Source organism: Natator depressus, chromosome 1 (assembly GCF_965152275.1).
Source record: "Natator depressus isolate rNatDep1 chromosome 1, rNatDep2.hap1, whole genome shotgun sequence".
Classification (NCBI taxonomy): Eukaryota; Metazoa; Chordata; order Testudines; family Cheloniidae; genus Natator; species Natator depressus.
Window position 1 is genome coordinate 266,070,006 of NC_134234.1, and position 19,712 is coordinate 266,089,717.

Genomic DNA, 19,712 nt, shown 5'->3' on the forward strand with positions numbered 1-19,712 from the left:
TGTGCTAGAATAGAAATATAATGTAACCTTAAACAGAGCAGTTGCTGCCACTCACACTAAAGTATTAAGCAGTGTTACTGAAATAGTGAAAAATCAGCAGATTCAATGACTAACTGGCAAAGAGTAATAAACCCAATTGCGGCAATCCTGTAAAATGACAAATATTGGTCAAACTGATCATTTTAAAATTGTTTCTTTTCCATCCTTTAATGTTTCTTTACTTATTGCATTTTACACAGCACGAACCAGTAAGTTAAGGGGCCATTTCTGGTTACTTTCTGGTCATTTAAATAAAAATGTTTTCAGCAATTAAAAAAATTATTCGTTTCTTCACAAAAAGAAGCCACAACATTTTAATTTTGTGCCTAAATGGTCTGAGAGCATCTAAAAAACCCAAACCCCAAACAACAAAAAAAAAAAACAGACCCAAATTGGTGTAATGTGGTAACATGGATCTTATTATTTCCGTATTTCTTTGCAGTATTTCTTTGCAGCCAGATTTGGGAGGTGCTGCGTGATAAACTCTTTTGAAAAATTGACACATACTGAATTGTTCCTGTAAAGTGAGATTTAGAATGGCAATTTATTGTGTATTGTGTATGTGCTTTAATGCGTATCTCAATATAAACAAACCTGTACACACGCATTGTAACAAGAAATAGGACACACTTACATCAGAACTAAGGCTGCGATTCTGTCACGGAGGTCACAGAAGTCACAGATTCTGTGACTTTCTCAGCTCAGTGACTTCTGCAGCAGTTGGTGCTGGCTCAGGGATGCCCGAGGCAGGCAGCTCCTGGGCTAGCACCAGCAGCAGTTTTGGTGTGTGGGAGGGGGCTCAGGGCTATGGGCAGGGGGTTAAGGGGCGTGGGGAGGGACGCTTAACTCAGGGTGAGGGCACGGTCTTGCAGCTCCTAGGCGGTGGAGGGGCGGAGGAGGGGGGCTCTGCGCTGCAGTTCCCGGCCAATGGGAGCTGCGGAAGCTGGCGCTTGTGCCCCTCCGCCGCCTACGAGCTGCATGGGCACAGAGCCGGGTAAGGAGCCCCTGCCAGCCCCGCCAACTCTCCCCCCCCCCAGCACCAGCAAGGATCCCGGGCCACACACCAAAGCCTGGCACCTCCCCCCCGCCCCCACCCAGCACCAGCAGTGGGTCCCAGGCCACCTCTCCCAGCACCTGTGGCATCCCCTGACACACACACCCCCGGAGCACCTGCAGCCCTCTGGCCAAATTTTAGTCACAGATATTTTTAGTAAAAAGTCACAGACAGGTCACGGGATGTGAATTTTTGTTCACTGCCCATGACTTTTACTAAAAGTACCCGTGACTAAAACATAGCCTTAATCAGAACACGTAAGTCAGTCCTATGTTTTTGTGAGGTTGTAAAAATTTCCCAACATTAAGGAAAACTGAATCCAAATTACAAATTCACTTTAAAAAGCACCTGAATATCTAAGCCCAATTAACTACTCTAATGTTTCCAATTTTAGCATATAGATTCATTGACAGTACATAAGAATGCCAGATGCTTCCGAAGGAATGAACACAACAGGGCAATTTTGAGTGATCCATCCCCTATCGTCCGGGTCCAGCTTCTGGAGCATGGGATTGCATCCCTCACCATCTTGGCTAATAGCCATTGATGGACCTATCCTCCAATAACTTATCTAATTATTTTATTAGCAGTTATACTTTTGGCCTTCACAACATCCCCAGCCAATGAGTTCCACAGGTTGCCTGTGCTTTGTGTGAAGAACTACTTCCTTATGTTTGTTTTAAACCTACTCCCTATTAATTTCATCAGGTGACCCCTAATTCTTGTGTTATGTGAAAGGGTAAATAATTCCCTATTCACTTTCTCCATATCCTGTGTGATTTTATAGACCTTTATCATATCCGTCTTTAGTCATCTCTTTTCTAAGCTGAACAGTCCCAGCCTTTTCAATCTTTCCTCCTATGGAAACTGTTCCACCATCAACCTCAGCCTGGACCAGTCCACACAAGAGATCCACTTCCTGGACACTACGGTGCTAATAAGCGATGGTCACATAAACACCACCCTATACCCGAAACCTACTGACCGCTATTCCTACCTACATGCCTCCATCTTTCACCCAGACCACACCACACGATCCATTGTCTACAGCCAACCTCTACGATACAACCGCATTTGCTCCAACCCCTCAGACAGAGACAAACACCTACAAGATCTCTATCAAGCATTCTTACAACTATAATACCCACCTGCTGAAGTGAAGAAACAGACTGACAGAGCCAGAAGAGTACCCAGAAGTCACCTACTACAGGACAGGCCCAACAAGGAAAATAACAGAACGCCACTAGCCATCACCTTCAGCCCCCAACTAAAACCTCTCCAACGCATTATAAAGGATCTACAACCTATCCTGAAGGACGACCCATCACTCTCACAAATCTTGGGAGACAGGCCAGTCCTTGCCTACAGGCAGCCCCCCAACCTGAAGCAAATACTCACCAGCAACCACACACCACACAACAGAACCACTAACCCAGGAATCTATCCTTGCAACAAAGCCCGTTGCCAACTGTGCCCACATATCTATTCAGGGGACACCATCATAGGGCCTAATCACATCAGCCACACTATCAGAGGCTCCTTCACCTGCACATCTACCAATGTGATATATGCCATCATGTGCCAGCAGTGCCTCTCTGTCATGTACATTGGTCAAACTGGACAGTCTCTACATAAAAGAATAAATGGACACAAATCAGATGTCAAGAATTATAACATTCATAAACCAGTCGGAGAACACTTCAGTCTCTCTGGTCACGCGATTACAGACATGAAAGTTGCGATATTACAACAGAAAAAACTTCAAAACCAGAGTCCAGCGAGAGACTGCTGAATTGGAATTCATTTGCAAATTGGATACAATTAACTTAGGCTTGAATAGAGACTGGGAGTGGCTAAGTCATTATGCAAGGTAACCTATTTCCCCTTGTTTTTTCCTACCCCCTTCCCCCCCTCCCCAGACGTTCTTGTTAAACCCTGGATTTGTGCTGGAAATGGCCCACCTTGATTATCATACACATTGTAAGGAGAGTGATCACTTTAGATAAGCTATAACCAGCAGGAGAGTGGGGTGGGGGGAGAGAAAACCTGGATTTGTTCTGGAAATGGCCCACCTTGATTATCATACACATTGTAAGGAGAGTGATCACTTTAGATTTAAGCTATTACCAGCAGGAGAGTGGGGTGGGGGAGAAAACCTTTTGGAGTGATAAACACCCATTTTTTCACAGTCTGTGTGTATAAAAACATCCTCACTGCATTTTCCACTTTTATGCATCAGATGAAGTGAGCTGTAGCTCACGAAAGCTTATGCTCAAATAAATTGGTTAGTCTCTAAGGTGCCACAAGTACTCCTTTTCTTTTTGCGAATACAGACTAACACGGCTGCTACTCTGAAACCTGTTACAGAACAATGAACCCATTGCCAGTTGGCACTGAAGGGTTCTCAGCATCACAGAGCGAAATGTGTATGCTAGAATATTTAGCTATTGCTTTTGTCATTGAAATGCATCATATATGTTTAACCATTACTTTATAAATATATCAGGTCCACACTATCTACTGTATCTTAACAGAACTAACATAATATGCAGCTATGTAAATGAAAAGTTTCTAGAGGCCAGATACAAGTTCCACAAGTACTACAAAATGCAGAAGAGAAAGTAGCTTTCAGTAGGTGATGTAGATATTATATAGATACAGCATTTACGTGGACACTTTAGTAAGAATTATGTTGATTTATAAATAGGATTTATTAGATACAGAGGAGGAGCTCCTGATCCTGCAATTCAGCAGTGCTCCACTGAATTCAATATACACATGTGCTTAGTTTTATTGTGTAGTCCCACTGAAGTCAAGCCTAAAGGATGGTATTGTTACTAACGTTACATATATGGTGGATAACAAGTACTTCCTACTTTTTGTAACTGCTGTTGGTGAAGAACTAAATTAATAGATTAGCCTGACCGCATACCAATGTGTTTAATTTTAAACAGTATTTTTGTACTTATTTTAAATTATTAAAATATAAAAAATGTACAGCATCAAACAAAAGTGGTCCTACACATAAGTTGCTCAACTTCATAGTTCAGAAGTGATACCATGTGCAGAAGTGATACCATGTGCAGAAGTGATACCGTAAACTAAAGGATCCTGCTCTGCTTTCATCTGCTACAGTAGTTCTCAATCTTTTCTAACAACTGTACTACACCAGTTTCCCAGACTAAGACCTCAGCTACAACAGCAAATTCATTGCATCTCCCATATGATTTTGCAATATAAATTTATCTAATCAGGTATTTCTAAAACACCAGCCCCTATGGTAGGTGCACTGCTTGTTATCCAAACTGCATGGAGTTAAGGTTTTCCAAATGCGAGCCTTACAGCTCAACTCCAGACATTAGGTCATACTGGGCCACTACAACTGCCCACTTCCCAATTCAGTACCACACACAATGGAGCTCGAGCTACTCCAGCAAACCCATCTCAGCATCATCCTTCGGCTGCACTACACCTGGTACACTACAGCCAGAGGTGGTGCCAACCCCTGCCCACCTCCCACGCACCGACACAGGGCACTCCAGCCCGGCGTGCCCCAGTCTCACCCCACCCTGGGTCCGGCCATACCAACCCCTGCCCACCTCCCACGCACTGACCCGGGCGCTGCAGCCGGGCGAGGCCAGTCTGACCATCTCTGGACTGCCCGCCGGTGCCCGCCCGCAGGCCCATCCCCAGGGGGCCGCCAGCGCAGCCGAAGCCCAGCGATGCCAGGGAGCCAGGGCCCGGCCCTCGGAGCCGCCTCGCACCCACCTCAAACACCACTTCTTCGTCAAACTCCGGTGTCATCCTTCGCCATGACACCCGCCCCGGGCACTGTGGGAAACCGAGTCCGACCAGCCCTCGGCGACGGCTCCCCACCCGGTCCAGCCCTCGGCCAGGGAAAACTACAACTCCCAGCATCCAGCGCAGGCTCCCGCTTCCGGGAAGGGGGGGGCTCTAGGCTGGGCTGCGCTGATTGGCGGAGCCCGTCGGGTTCCCTGTGGTGTGGGGTGGGGCAGGGCAGGCGAGAACTCGGCTTTTGGAACGTTGCCCGGTGATCCGGCGCTGGGGGCTCGCGGCCGCTAGGGCGCGCTGCTCAGCCCAGACCGCGGCGCAGGGCTGGGAAATCGGCTGCTGCTCGGGGCTCAGTCGGAGAGGAGCTGCGGGACCTGATGGAGGAGCGGCCGGGGGGCGCCTTGCGGCAGTAGTACGGCGGCACAATGGGCTTGTCCTCTTCAGCTCCGCGGGGGGCTAGGGCTTAAGGAGCGAGGAGGAGGCAAGAGAGGCGCGTGGGTGGCACCATGAGCTCAGCCGGTAGGTGCTCAGGGAAGAGGGGAAAGTTTGGGAGGGGGGTTGGCTGGTGACTTTTCTCTCTGCTGCGGAGCGCTGCCTGCCCAGCCCCTGAGGCACAGCCGCGGGATGGGTCTCTGCCGTTCCTTAAAGGGCGCCAGAGACAAGGAAACCCCCTCCCCCCGCCCTGTTTCCCCTTTAGTAAGTGCAGCGAGGGGGGTCTGCGCGTTTCCCGAGAAGCCTTTGAGCGTGTCCTGGGCTGGTGGGTCTGTGCAGCCCGCGCCCCCAGGCTGCTGTTGGCTGGCGTCTCTCTCTGGGAAGTTACATTCCCCTCGCTGTGCGTGCGACTGACATAGTTGGGAAAGTTCCTTCTGGACTACGGTAGCCAATAGCGCGGCTCTTCTGCCCCCCGACGAGCTTGATTCTGCCTTTGCGCTCCCTGCCTGCTCCCTCCGGCTTGCAAACGCCTCCTTAGCGCGGAGGGAACCAGGGCTGGGGATTTGTTCCGCTGAAAACGATTCCAAGGGACGGTTCTGTCCTCCCTGTTGCCCGAGAGGACAATGAGGCGTACATAGGCAAGGCTGTGAGTGGAGATGCTGTTGCCAAGAGAAATCATTCTGTCTTCCTTTGGATTTTCATCTCCTTTGGATAAACCATGCCCTTGGTTCCTGTGGGTGGACCTCAATGAGATCTTGTCCCCATTAAAATGGTCGGACCTATCTTTTCCTTTTGTGGGAAGCCCTGGCTTGCACTGGATGGAAGGGGGAGAAAACTTGCGGCGAGGGGAGGGGGTTATAACAGCTGACCCTTTTTGTTTGTTTGTTTGTTTGTTTGTTTCCCAACGGAGTGAATGGGGCAGTGTTTTTCCCTCTTTTTCTATTTTATTTTGGTGTCCAGTCTTTTAAAAACACTTTTGCAGTTGTCTTCTAATATTCTGTGGAAGGTTTCCTCTTCTTGGACAACTCACCTCCTAACTTTTTGTCATTGTTACACTTTAACAGTAAATTTTCTTTTGGTTCAAACCCATTGTTTTTAAAACCGATATAGTGTCATTAGAGTCATGTGAGAAAATACTTCTCAGGTAGTGTTTTTTTTTCTCTGCTCTTTGACCTGTTTTTGCTATGATTCGACCCCTCACTGTCAAAATTAGCCCTTTGATGTTTTGAGAATCAGCAGAAAAAATGTAGATATTCTGCAGTATCTGTTTGACATCAGCAACAGGGCACAAGATGATCAAAATTAAAAAATAAACTCTTATCCTTATTCTCCAGTTACATTGTAGTGACAATTTCATACTTCTCACTTCTTTCAAAGTATATACCTCTGTAGTAGAACCCCCATACTTTGAAAAATATTAGTCTACAGAAGATCAACCATCTTTATTGGTCGTATTTATAGTGACATATAATAAAAGCATCTTGCTGAGCTCTGGTTATTGTCATTTGTCACCATTAAGAATATTGTGCCCCATGGCAAAATGTCTTTCATAACCAGACTAGTTCACTTTAATTTATTTTATTTTTAAAGTGTAAACACACCACCACATTCTTAGATTCTTTTTTCTTGTGGCAAAGCAATTCTAAATATCTATTCTTCACTCTAAAATAAATATTCATCTGTATGTTCTGTTATCACTTTGTATAACCTTAACGCAGTTGCTAATGTTAATTGACATCTACAGTCAGTTTTACCTCAAGAACTTACCAGCCTTACCGGCATGATCACATATGTAGACATACATAGTGAGGAGCATTCATTACAAACACTTAGCTTGACCTGACCCACATTTGTGTTCTTTTGTTCTATTAAGTATTATTAATTTTATGGCTAAGAAAGATGCGAAGCAAATGCTTGGTTTAAAACAAGAAATCTTCCTGTATTTTAGGGAGTTACTCAGGGTTTTTTTGGTTGTTTGGTCATATAAAGAAGCATTGTCAGTACTTTTGTTCGCCCATCTGTTAGATTAGCAGGCTTCCTTTCTTGTGCCTGCATGAACCAACATGCATGAGAGCTGTTTTTTCCATTGAATAAAATTGTGTATAAATTATGCTGATGAACTGCTTTATGGAACTTTTTGAAGGCATCAGTTAAATACAATGAAAACCTTAAACAACAAGATGTTTCCTGTATGGGGGAAAAATGTGGTTCTACAGGATCTAATTTAATTCGTGTGTTTAAAATAAACAAAAAAACAAAAAAGCACACGCACACTTAAACAAACAGTAACCAATTTATTGCACTTTTCAGTGTTGCACGAGACGAGCTCTAACATATAGAACTGCTTAGCTAAACAAAGGCAATCTAATGATCCTATAGTTAATCATGCTTATTTAAAAATAAAAAACTTATGAACACACACTTCTGCCCTATTTATTGTGTTCCCATTTTTTAATTACTTGTAATACATTGTTTGCCTAATAGATTTCTAAGTGACTCTATTTAGAGCTGGTGAATTAAGAAATAAAGCAGGAGAGTATGTATATTTAACCACTGACTAATGTGTTCAAGTTTCAGAGTAGCAGCCGTGTTAGTCTGTATTCGCAAAAAGAAAAGGAGTACTAGTGGCACCTTAGAGACTAACCAATTTATTTGTGCTCAAATAAATTTGTTAGTCTCTAAGGTGCCACAGGTACTCCTTTTCTTAATGTGTTCAAGTTACTTAGTAATATTTCTGGGACTAGAGTTCCTTACCTTGTATTTTTTTCTGAGAGTTAAACAGCTGGGCAAATAAAATAAAATAATTGTATTATGGAGTGCTCATGAGATCAGAGCTTGACTACTGAAGTAAAAATCGATATAATACTAAGATCCAGAATGCCAGATTGTTTGGCATTGGGAAGCTATTATTCCAAGAGTTTTAGAGATTTGTGACTTTCATGAAGCTGTGCATCAGTGCAGGACCTATCTGCATAGGTCCAAGACTGAGGCTTATAGTTTGTTGTTTAGGAGTCATATTTCTGAGGGCCCGGAGGTAGATAAAACACACAACAGGAAAGGGAAGATACAGTGTGGGGAATTACTGGTAAGGAGAAGGTAGGAAGGATTTTTGGAAAACTAGTTTTATGGAGGGATTTGGAGGAGGAGAAGTGTGAGGGGGGGGATCTGTCTTGGCAAGCACAGGGGGGCTGAGACACAAGGGAGCATGTTGAAAGGTGTAGGGGCTAAAAAAAGCACTAATGTGAAAGGATTAAGGTGAGTGAAATGGGAGTAGGAGAAACAATATCAGTGTATGTAGGACAAGATTATAAAGGCCTTGGTAGTGAAGATGGGGAGCTTTAACTTGTGGTAACAGACAGGAAATCAACAAAGAGACTTGCATGTGGGAGGTAGTATTTTTTTATGTACATTTTTATTTTTTACGTAATTTTACACTTAATCCCATAAATATTAAAATAATGTAAATTGTAATTTTAGCTGTCATTCTAGTCACAGTGAGCCTATACGGTTTAAAACTACAGGGCATAATTCAGCTGTTAACAAGCAGTGTTTCCCATTAAACAGTGCTGTGAAGCATATAGAAAATTTGAAATAGTAAGATGTCGCCCATTCTTGGTTCAATTTAATGTAAAGAATTTGAGTGTTTCCTTTGGGTGTCATTTTAATGCATCTTCAGAATGAAGTAGTTTGATAGAGAACCCATCCGTATTCTTGTCACTTCTTAATTCTGCCAGGAATAGATTGAAACACCTAGGAAATGCAGGAATAAGTGTCTCTGTGTGTGGACTTCTTCCCTCTGAATGAGGCACTGTATTATCGGAGGATCTGTGTTTTGGAGGTGGTTCCAACCACTAATAGTCGTGTTAGATCTGGCTTTTTTTGTGAGTGTGTGTGTGTGCAAGAGTGGGAATGTAAACCCTGACCACCTGTCCAAATTTCAACTCACGTTCTGCCTTTTGAAATACTCAATGCATGTTCAGTTTGCTACTGTACAGGGGTGCTGGAACAATTTTTATAGTGGGGGTGCTGAGAGCCATTGAACCAAACTGTAAACCCTGTATATAATGGAAACCTCACTACAAGCCAGAGGGTGCTGCAGCATCCCCCACACCTCTGGTTCCAGCACCTATGCTACTGTATTCTTTTTTGTTTCCAGTACTAAATTGTTTTGGCGTAGTGTTATATGCCATTGAATTTAACTCCAGAGTTGGCTGTATTTCAGTGATGGGTGAAGTGACCCATATATGGTTATCTATTAATTTGTTTATAAAATATAGTGTTTAGTCAGTATTAAAAGAGGCTTTTAAATGATTATTGAAAATTAGTTAAAAACAAGAATTTCCTTATTGCAGTGATCACACTAAAAGTCACAGTTTCTGTTTTACAGATACATGCACTCATGTAGCACATTGTGCATTTATCAGCAATATCACCTTGCTCACTCAGTCCCTGTTTGGAGTTGTATGTGTATGCTTTGTTTTAAAGGAAACCTGGGTTAATGACACTGTTTCTTCAGCAAAGAATAAATGCTTAAATGTGAATATGCATGTATTTTTTTATAGGAGAGGGAAGACGCAAGTTGGAAGTTGAGATTTGGTTTAATCATGGCAGTGAAAGAGTAGGTGGTTTATTTATTAGCACAGAAACTACCTGCGGGGGCGGAATTGCAGTAGAAAGAAAACCAACATGACTTCCTATCAAACTTTATTACTTTTAAGGGCTGAAAACGTGAGGCCTACAGGATTTAGTGTCCTTTTAACCTTAAAACATGTCAAATCACATTATATTTACTCAGCTTTATCTCAACAAAATCTGACTCAAAGAGCTTGTTAGGTTCTTTAGTCATTTCTCTTATATTCACTTTAAAGTTACCCAACTTTCCTGTTTTCCTTCAGCAGATCACTAAACAAACTGAAGTTTTTAATTAATGTTTTCCTTTTGGAATTTGTTTAGCTTATTTTATAAAAATCCAGCTGCTAGACAACTAATTTCTTTCGTTGCATTTTAAAAGCTACATATGTTATCTTCCGGGATGTTATGACTCACTTCCTATTTTGTTTAGTTTATAACATTTGGGACACCTGAAAAATCAGTCTCTACGTAAGTGTAAAACAAAACATGGAGAAAAAACCACTACTGTTTCAGGCTTGGGGGAAAGTAGAAATTAGATCATGTACATAGAACTCTTCTTTTGAATTTTTATTTTAATTTCACACCTAATTTTCTGTAGGTACAAAATTGATGCTGAAGGTTTATTGGCATAAGTGATCTAAGATATTACTCAGGCTACAATGGCCTTTGTCATTAAAATCACTAGATGGCTTTTAAAATAATTTGGAATCTATGTGGTGACCTAAGTATAATATTAACCTCCGTCATAGCCTCTGAGTGCCTCCTAAGTATATATAAATAGAAATAGCAATAATAATCTCTCTTCCTACCTACCTTATAGGAGCTGGAGTATTTCATAGTGAGGTTGTTATTTTATGCTAAATTCTTCCACCCCTGGTCATGAAGAGTGGTACATTACTCCAAGAATAGTGCCTAGGGGTTTCAATAAGTCTACTTGTGGAGTAAAATTCTGTTCTACATAACTAAGGGTGATACAATTGCATTGTTACATAGGCAATTGAAGAACTTCTCTTGAATAAACTAAAGAGATTGAGCTTCTTAAGTCTCTAACTGTAAGGCATCTTTTCCAGATCTCAGATTGTTTTTGTAGCTCTTTTCTGAACCCTTTCCAATTTTTCACCATCCTTTTTTAAAATCTAGACTCTAGAGCGGGATGTGGTGTTCTGCTAACAGTCTGTCTAATGCTCTATGAGGAGGTAATCCCAGCCCCCTACTCCTGCTTGGTATTCTCCTGCTTATATATTTGAAGACTGTTTGCCCTGTTAGCTGCAGCATTGCACTGGAAGCTCAAGTACAATTGGTTGTCGATCATAGCCTCCAAGTCCTTTTCAGAGTCACTGCTTTCCAGGATAAAGTACCCCATTTTACAAGTGTGAACTAGATGTCCTTGCATTTGGTGGTGTTAAAAAGTATGCTCTTCAAATGAGACCACCTTACCAAGCAATCTATTTGTTAAATACCTTTTTAATTTTTATTGATGCCTTCACCTTCCCTCTTAACCATGATTTTTTTAACCAAAGAAGCTTTCTTGCATAACTGTGGCATATTTAAACAATTCCCAGTTATCATTCACATTTTTCTGTTCACATATTTCTTCCAAATTTATTTTTCTTAGAATTATTCTCAGATTTGAGAAATTGACTGCATCAAATATATATGATTTGTTTTATATTCTGTTTGCACATGACAAATGAAATTAGATTGTGATCACTTGCACTTGGACAACTGTCAGTTTTCAGTAATTGATTAATTTATCTTTATTCGTTAGAAAGACATCTAATAGAATTAGAATTACCCTGAGTATTTATTGCATTAGAAAGTTATCAGTAATTTTTGGAAATTCCACAGTTGTTTACCACTGGCAACATAAGATCTTCAGCATGTGTCCCCCAGATGGGAAAATTGGATTATCATTGTGGATTTCATTCTACATGTTATAGATAAATGTTTAAGGAGCTGCTTGTTCTGTTCCCTTGTCTGAGTTGGTGGTTTATAGCAGACCCTCCATCCATACCCAGTCTTGTGATTTATCAGTTAGCACATTGATCCACAAACATTCCTGGTGATGTTCTTTTAAATTGTCAGTAACTCTGAAGCAGATAATGATATCTTTAATGTAGAGTTAAAACTCACCTGTCCTCTTCTGCCAATTCTTTCCAAAGCAAGGTGTATCAGTGACTTTAACATTCTAGTCATGTGAATCATCCCACCAGGTTTCAGAAAAGCCAAACGTATCAAACTTCTTTTAATAAATATTTCTAACACTACTTTTTTTGTTTATTATCCAGGATTCTAGCATTGTTACCTAGGCAATTGAAGAATTTCTTTTCTTTACCTTAATACTTTGGTTCTTTACATTGTGCTACCTTGAGTTCGAGTTTGATGTTTAAGCATATGTACTATGTTTACCACCTTAGCATCCTCTCCTGATGATGCTAGTTGAAAGCCCTCCATGCTACATTAGCTAGTCTGCTACCCAGAAGATTCATTCCTCTTCTATTGAGTTGTAAATGGACCAAGCCATGCATCCTCCTTGCCCAACAGAAGATGGCTCAATGTTCCACAAAACCAGAGCCCTCTATTTCTCATCACCACTTTCCCTCCATTATTTTCTGCTATCTATCTCACTTGTGGAACAGGAAGAATCCCTGGGAAGATCACTGATACTTTCCTCTCCTTCAGCTCTTGATGATCTGCTAAGCCTCTTCTGAGGCAGTGTCATTCATGCCAATGTGTAACATAAGCAACAGATCCTTGCCCCTCATCTTCATAAACCCATCCAGCCTTTCAATGATATATGTTTTGTTCGCTCTGGAAAGATGGTAGTCAGTCCTGCTGTCCTTTTATCCATTGAAGAATGTTTTATCCACCACCTTAAAACTGAGTCCCTGGTGAGGAGTGTCTATCTTCTTTGGATTTTCTGTGGTCTTCAGTCATGCTTGATGTTTCTAAGGATTGGGCTGAGCATCAGTCCTCGGGTGTGAGAGACCCCTGTTTCTTGCCTCCAGCTGAATATTTCAGTGTGTTCTTTGCACTGCTGCACCACATGCTTGTAACTAGTGAATTTCTCTCGGTCCCCTTTTCTCTGGTGGTCTCAAATTGTCCTGCTTCTGGCTCTGTAGACTGTCTCATGCTTCTCTTTCCTCACTGTGTCACAAACTGCCAAGCCTCCTCTCTGTCTTCCTTTCTTTTCAGCTTCCTTGAAACCATTCTGTTCTTTATTTGGGTCTATGGTGGTGCTACCCAAATCTGGTTGTCCAATGTTTTTTCTGCCCTCCCAGACCTCAAATCTTTTCCTGCAGCACAGTCATCAACTTGCAATTCATGCAGAGGAAGTCACTATTTTCAGGCAGGAAATGGATACAGAAAATGTCACATCCTCTGCAGGTCATAACTGTTCCATTGCTGGTCATCCTTGTTGTGTATGTAGAGCTGTACGTCTTGAAAATATTCCTACAAACCTTCCTGCAAATTCCTTTAGAAACCCCCCTGCTAGCCTTTCCTCTGCCTATTCTGAGTTCACTTAGCAACTGACTTATGTATTGAGCCTCACAGGTCAGCTTTGACCCCTCGCCAATGGGATGAATAAAATGATTCCTCGCAGCAAGAGGTGCTAAATTTTGGGGCTGAGTAGAGGCAGTCTGGGCTTAGATATAGTGATTCACAGCCCAGAAAAACACATGGCTTTCCTGTTTTTATGGCAGAAGAGTTGTCTGTCTTTCTCTATCTCCTTTAGACTGAGCACTAGCACAGTTTTATAGAAATCCTCCCTCTGAGTCTCTCAGTAGATGGCACTTTCTACTTCTGGGAGCATGACTACACTAGAAAGTTTACAGCGGTGCAGCTGCACTGCTGTAAACTCTCTAATGTAGCTGCTCTAAGCCAATGGGAGAGAGCTCTCCTGGCAGCTTAACTACTCCACCCCAGGCAGTAGCTGTATCAGTGGGAGAAGCTCTCCTGCCGACATAGCACTGTCCACACATAGCTTATGTCGGTGTAACTTATGTCACTGTTCACGCGCCTAAGCAACGTAAATTATGCTGACGTAAACTGTAGTATAGACAGAGCCTAACACTCGGTCGTCTTTCTCACTTTTCTACAGTAAGGCAGGGATTATAGTTTAGCATTAAAAATGAAAACACCTCATGGGTTTGCAACAATATTGTAATTTCTAGTCAGTGGGCCAAATGATCTCTTCAGATATGCAGCATGTATGAGCACATGTTACTGAGGCTTTTAAAAAGCATGTACAAGGAAAGTGGAAAATATACAGTGATGTGTGTTCAATAATGGAGGCAATGTGTAAAGAATTTGCTGCTAAATGAGAAACATTGCAGTTGTATTGCATAAATTACCTTTCTTGCATCAAGATCATTGTGAGAATTGGTTATGATGGGATATCTTTTTAGATTTGTAAATGTCATAAATAATCTCTTGCATGTATTAAAATGTCCCATCAGTGAATACTTAAAAAAAAAAAAAAAAAAGTGATTTATAGTAGTGTCAGATGGATCATAAGCCATAATCATGATGACAGCTTCTAATTGATAGAAAATGGCATGCCTTGGGATGGAAAATTCAGTAAGACATTGTGTATCCTCATTGTACTTCCTGGAATGCACTTCACTGCTAGAGAATCAGTTATCATCCAAACTTCACTCTTCAGAACCCAATACTTATAACTGGTTATAGTGGCAGATTCCCATTAGTAGATGTTTCTGCAAAAATAAAGGGGAAAAGGACACGGTCAGGTTAAATAGTTGCATATTAAAGGTGAAGGGGGGTTATTGATTGATTGAGGATTATAATAATAGAATTATTACAATAAAATTTTTAGTCTCCTTTAATTTTCACTATTTTATGCTTTTTTTTTTTTAAATACTTTTGTATGATGCTCCACTTAAACTGCAAAACTAGATTAGTAGACTTCAGTTCTCCTCACACTTCAGCGTCTTAGCAAGCAAGACATTCTTTTTAAGTACTTTCTGAACATTTTTTGATAAACATTTCTAACAGGCTTTAGGTTTTGAAAAACCCTTGTTTTAGAAAACCTAAGTTTTCCCCCCTAAACTACCTGAGTGTTTCTACTAAAAGGAAGAAATGCTGGTATAAAAAAAGTAGGTTGGGGGTAAAGTGAAGTAGTGTAAATAATTGAATAGTTTAAATTTTATAAAAAGTTGAATCTTTTAAAAGTACTGTAATGCAAGATAAGTTGTTTTGTAGGCTCATAATGAGTAAAATTTTTGTTTTTTCCTTTCTAGAAATTAAGAAGCCACCAGTGGCCCCAAAACCAAAATTTGTGGTAGGACACAAGGCATCACCTCCCCCTGTTGCACCTAAGCCAGATGTTGTGTTTGCTGGAGTTATACAAACAACAAAAAAAACTAAACCAGCGATAGCACCAAAACCAAAGGTTTTCAAGAGTTCATCTGTTCCTGAAGTTAGACCACCATCATCTTTAAGAAAAAGCACAAAAAGCCTAGAAGAACACAAAGGAGATTCTTCTGAAACTGTAGACCACCTGAATTATAAAAATGGAGACTCCACAGAAAACACTGAGGATACCACTTACATTATACCAATGTGTTCTTGCAATTTTGAATGCATTCATAAGCTTGGAAATGGGGAGAGCACATGTAAAACTCAAATAATTTTTGAACATTTAGAGAACTTAGAGAATATCAAGATAGGTGAACAAATTGCACCATCTATAAAAGGTGGGACAATACAGGAGAGTCATAGTGAAAAAGTGGCAAATAGAAATCGGGTAGTTTTAAAGGCCAGCCTTCTGGAAGGGACACTCAAAGATGTTCTAACACAAAGTGTATTCCCTAATAGTAGCTCTTTGAGGCACAAGTGTCCAGATAAACTTGAAAGGGATGATAGTAGTAGTTCTAACAATGAAGTTAAAATAGAGTGTACAGATCTTGTGCAGTTATCTGGTTCTGAGGAAGCTACAGGCAAGCCACAAAATAACCACAATAGGAGAGATGCTGATGAAATCCACATGTCTGAAACTTGTTCCAGTCTGACTGAAAGTAGCCACAATTGCTATTGCTCCTTGGACCAAGAAACCCTGGAAGATGTCAATGTAAATAGTGATAGTACATTTGCAGGTGGAATCTGTATGAAAGGAGATGTTAAAACATCACCTTCCTCTGGAGCATGTTCAGCACCCAGCTCAAAAGTGCATCCAGTTCCAAAACCGAGAAAGCTGCGTGCTGCGTGTCTAGTCCGTCAAGATGGTATGGATACTTCCGGGGAAGGAACAAGAGAACCAATTAATTCAAAGTGTGATTCTGCTGGATCTTCTGAGCACATCTTTAATAAAAAAACAGCAAAAATTAATGTTCTTGGTCAGAGTGTTTCATATAATGATCATCCAGAAAAAGTGCATCAGACTAATCCGTTTGAGATTCCTCAAAATCTTGCTGAGAAAATACACTGGGTCAAGGACTCTACTGATACCGAAGAATCAGCCTCACAGAATATCTTGCCTCAACTTCTGCAAGAAGCTTCTTTCATGACAGAAAATGTTGAACGTTCCTTGGACGAAGACCTTAATTTAACAAGTCCTGCAGATGAAATGATAGATGACACTAGTATATTAGCTGCTGTGGACAAAAGGACTAGTTTTATACGAAGCAGTACTCTGTCCATGAGTTTGCCTAAGCAACTAAAATTGACTTGCAATCAGCACGTGCCTGCCTCCAGTAGCCTTGATGTTTCTGCTCAGAAACCAGAAGATAAAGAGATTCATGTAAAAGATGAAAGTTCACCAAGGATTGTTCCTAAAAAACCTCAAAGACACAGCTTGCCTGCTGCTGGACTGCTGAAAAAAGCTGCATCAGAGGAGCTTGTTGAAAAAAGTTCTTATGTTTCCAATGAAGATAAAAAAACAGAAAATGTTCTGGAAAGAACTCGTTTAAGCCATATATCGGCCAAAGAACAAGGTACGTCACCTTACGGTGACATGCCAAAACGTTCTTCAGAGAAACCTGTCTGGAAATTACCTCATCCTATCCTGCCATTTTCAGGCAATCCAGAATCGTTAAAAACTGCCACCATTGCCACAAACTCTGACCTTGCAACTGCTGTGATCAAGCCTAGAGCTAAATCTCTATCTTCTGTGGATATGGAAAGAACAGACAAGCCTTGCAAAGACAGTCAGAAGAAAAATACTTTAAAGAAATTTCTCAACATTAAATTGTCTGTTTGCATAATGAAAAGTGACTTCCAGAAATTTTTTTCCAAAGGCAGCCAGTCCATAGATGGTGCCATAGCTAGTCTTTCCACTGGGGAAGGGAATGGTATTGGTAACAACTGGAAAGTAACATCCCTAGCAAGCGAAAGGAAAACTAAATCTGCCAAGGCACGTTCTGCAGAAATAAGTAGCCCAGCATCACAAAAGAAAAGACAGAGACATAGGAGTCAGCATGATATACCAAACAGTCAAAGATTAGAGTCTTCAGATGAACAAATATTCTCAGGGAAGCAGTTGTCACAAACACACTTGAATTCTCTTACAAGCGATTATCCACCAGAATATGAGAATGTGCGCCACTATGAAGAAATTCCAGAGTATGAAAACTTGCCTTTTATTCTGTCTTCTGATAAAAATCCATGTTTTGAATGGCAGAATTCCAGCAGTATGGTGGAAGACCATGACACAAATGTATATGAGGTGGAAGAACCAGATGACGCTACAAGGAGCCATTCAAGACATGGCAGGTAATCTAGGAGGAAAGTGTGTGTAAAATAGATACAGCTCTGTGTGCTGGATACAGACAAATTGTTGGTTGTTGTTGTTTTGGATGGTGAATTTAGGAAATATGCTTGTTTTATTACGTGTTGGCAAAACAATCTAATACCCCTATGTATTTTCACCCATATATGTTAATTTAGTAGCAATTTGTGACCCAGAAGGACTTTTTCTTGGTGAAATAACTCTTGGATCTACTTGCAGAATTTAGTGTCAAGGAAAAGGCAAATTTTTATCATTCCCAATGTCTAATCAGACTTAAAGATAGATACTTTGCTTTGGAATTTAGAGTATTCTTAAACTGGAATTGATGGTAATATCTAACTGTTGCTTGTATTCAATCTGGAAAAGCTCCTGTAAATAAAGACCAAGTCCCAGAGTGAACTTGCTTAAATGCTCTAAGCGAAGCAGTCCAATGGAAAGCTCTCTTTGTGATGGACAGCACTTAAAGATATGCTTTGGTGACTTTTAATAATAAAGGTGGACTTTTGTAGCGTTTTAGGGTTTGGTAAATGAATGTTCAGATTTTGAATGGAATATGTAGTTATTTGTAGCTCAGTGCCCAGCAAGCTACTTTTTACAATTCCTTGCACTATAGTTTTTTAATGTGACTCTGGTGGAAGGGGGTGCTTATTGAGATGAACTGCAGGGCTGGTGTATGGACCAAACTCTGTGAAGACAATCACAACTGCTCTTATTTTACATGTAGAGTACAAAGGCTTTGAAATTTTTTTTTATGCATTTCACCAGTGTGAGAACTTTATGTTTTGCAATGAGATGCTTGTTGTAAAGGGGGAGAAAATATTTGAAATGGCATCCTTATAACTGTAAGCAGAGTCAGAATGAGCTCCACCCTGACATCTGGTGGTGAAGTGTGGCAAGTTGTGGAAAAGAACTTCAGGGGCCGATCTCATTTGCATAGGCACACCCACCCCACCTAGAATGAGGCCATAGCTGCCCAAATGGTCACTTTGGCTGCTGTGGGATCCCCGGAGTGTCTGTTATTGGGGCAGGAAGAATAAATTGTTATTACCCTGATTATGGGGATCAAGGATAGTAGAATTGTACTTGGCCTTTTGTTATGATGGAGGGACTCGCCATCAACTAAGTAGCACTCGCTAGGCAACGGACATGGGTTCCAAAACTCTGTGAATTGAGAGAGGCTGGAGACAGGTATTAGTACCTGGTGGTGTGGGCCCCTTTGTGAGGGCCTGAAACATCAATTGCACCTCAGTCTCTCTCCACTGTGGAATGTCGGAGCTAATTTTGGGTCTGTTAAGAGTCTAGCTACAGGTACTGTGCTGAATTCACTTTGGCCTTATGGTGCACCAGCACTAAGGCTCCCACTACTACAAGCTGAAATCACTGAGCACTGTGTCAAGTAGTGGGGAGCTTGAAGATCTAGAGCGTAGCGGAGCCGTTTGTGAATGAGCTGGTGGAGCAGTTCATGGGATGGCGGGAGCCACTTGTGTGACATGGAGCGGAGCGGCTTGTGGAGCGGATCTGAGTGAAGTCCTGTGGAGCTGTGGGGCAGTCAGCTTCAGGTTGCGTAAGGTGCCCCTTACCTCTCTTCCCCCATCCCCCCCACGCACAGTTTTACCCAGACTGGAGAGTAACACTCTGCAGATGAACTTTTGAACTCTGGGGCTGGACTTTTGGGGTTGTTGGACTTTTTGGACTTCGGGTGATTTTTGGATTGCTGGACTCAAGAGACGTTTGGGTTGTGGGACTCAAGAACCCGAGGGAAAGGACATGGCCCAATTTGCTCATGGTTTGGTTGATGAACCCTAGTTGTGGTGGTTTCCCAATTTAATGCTGATGTCGTTTACCTCATGTTGTTAAAGATTCTCTGCTACACCGAGACTCTGTGCTTGCAAGAGGGGAAGTATTGCCTCTCTGAGGCGCCCAGGGGCATGTGTAAGATTTTCCCAGGTCACTGGATGGGGGCTCGAGCCAGTTTTGCATTTGCTTTGATGAGAGGGAACCCCTGTGTATTGAACC

At 41.6% G+C, this 19,712-nt stretch overlaps 2 protein-coding genes across 5 annotated transcripts in view; one reads left to right on the forward strand and one right to left on the reverse strand.

The window, feature by feature from the left end:
- VEZT (vezatin, adherens junctions transmembrane protein) overlaps positions 1–5,003 on the reverse strand; it is an 86,593-nt gene extending 81,590 nt beyond the window's left edge. Inside the window, exon 1 of one of the 4 annotated variants that reach the window (XM_074941886.1) lies at positions 4,708–4,853. In XM_074941886.1, coding sequence (XP_074797987.1) covers positions 4,708–4,743 — 36 coding nt within the window. In that variant the 5' untranslated portion in view covers positions 4,744–4,853. The other 3 variants (XM_074941885.1, XM_074941888.1, XM_074941887.1) reach the window with 3 other exon arrangements.
- Positions 5,004–5,264: 261 nt separating this feature from the next.
- The window catches only part of FGD6 (FYVE, RhoGEF and PH domain containing 6), a 101,016-nt gene continuing 86,568 nt past the window's right edge, over positions 5,265–19,712 (forward strand). Inside the window, exons 1-2 of the mRNA XM_074941890.1 lie at positions 5,265–5,404; positions 15,211–17,680. Of these exons, the coding sequence (XP_074797991.1) occupies positions 5,392–5,404; positions 15,211–17,680 (2,483 nt within the window). The 5' untranslated portion in view covers positions 5,265–5,391. The remainder of the gene's footprint in view (positions 5,405–15,210; positions 17,681–19,712) is intronic.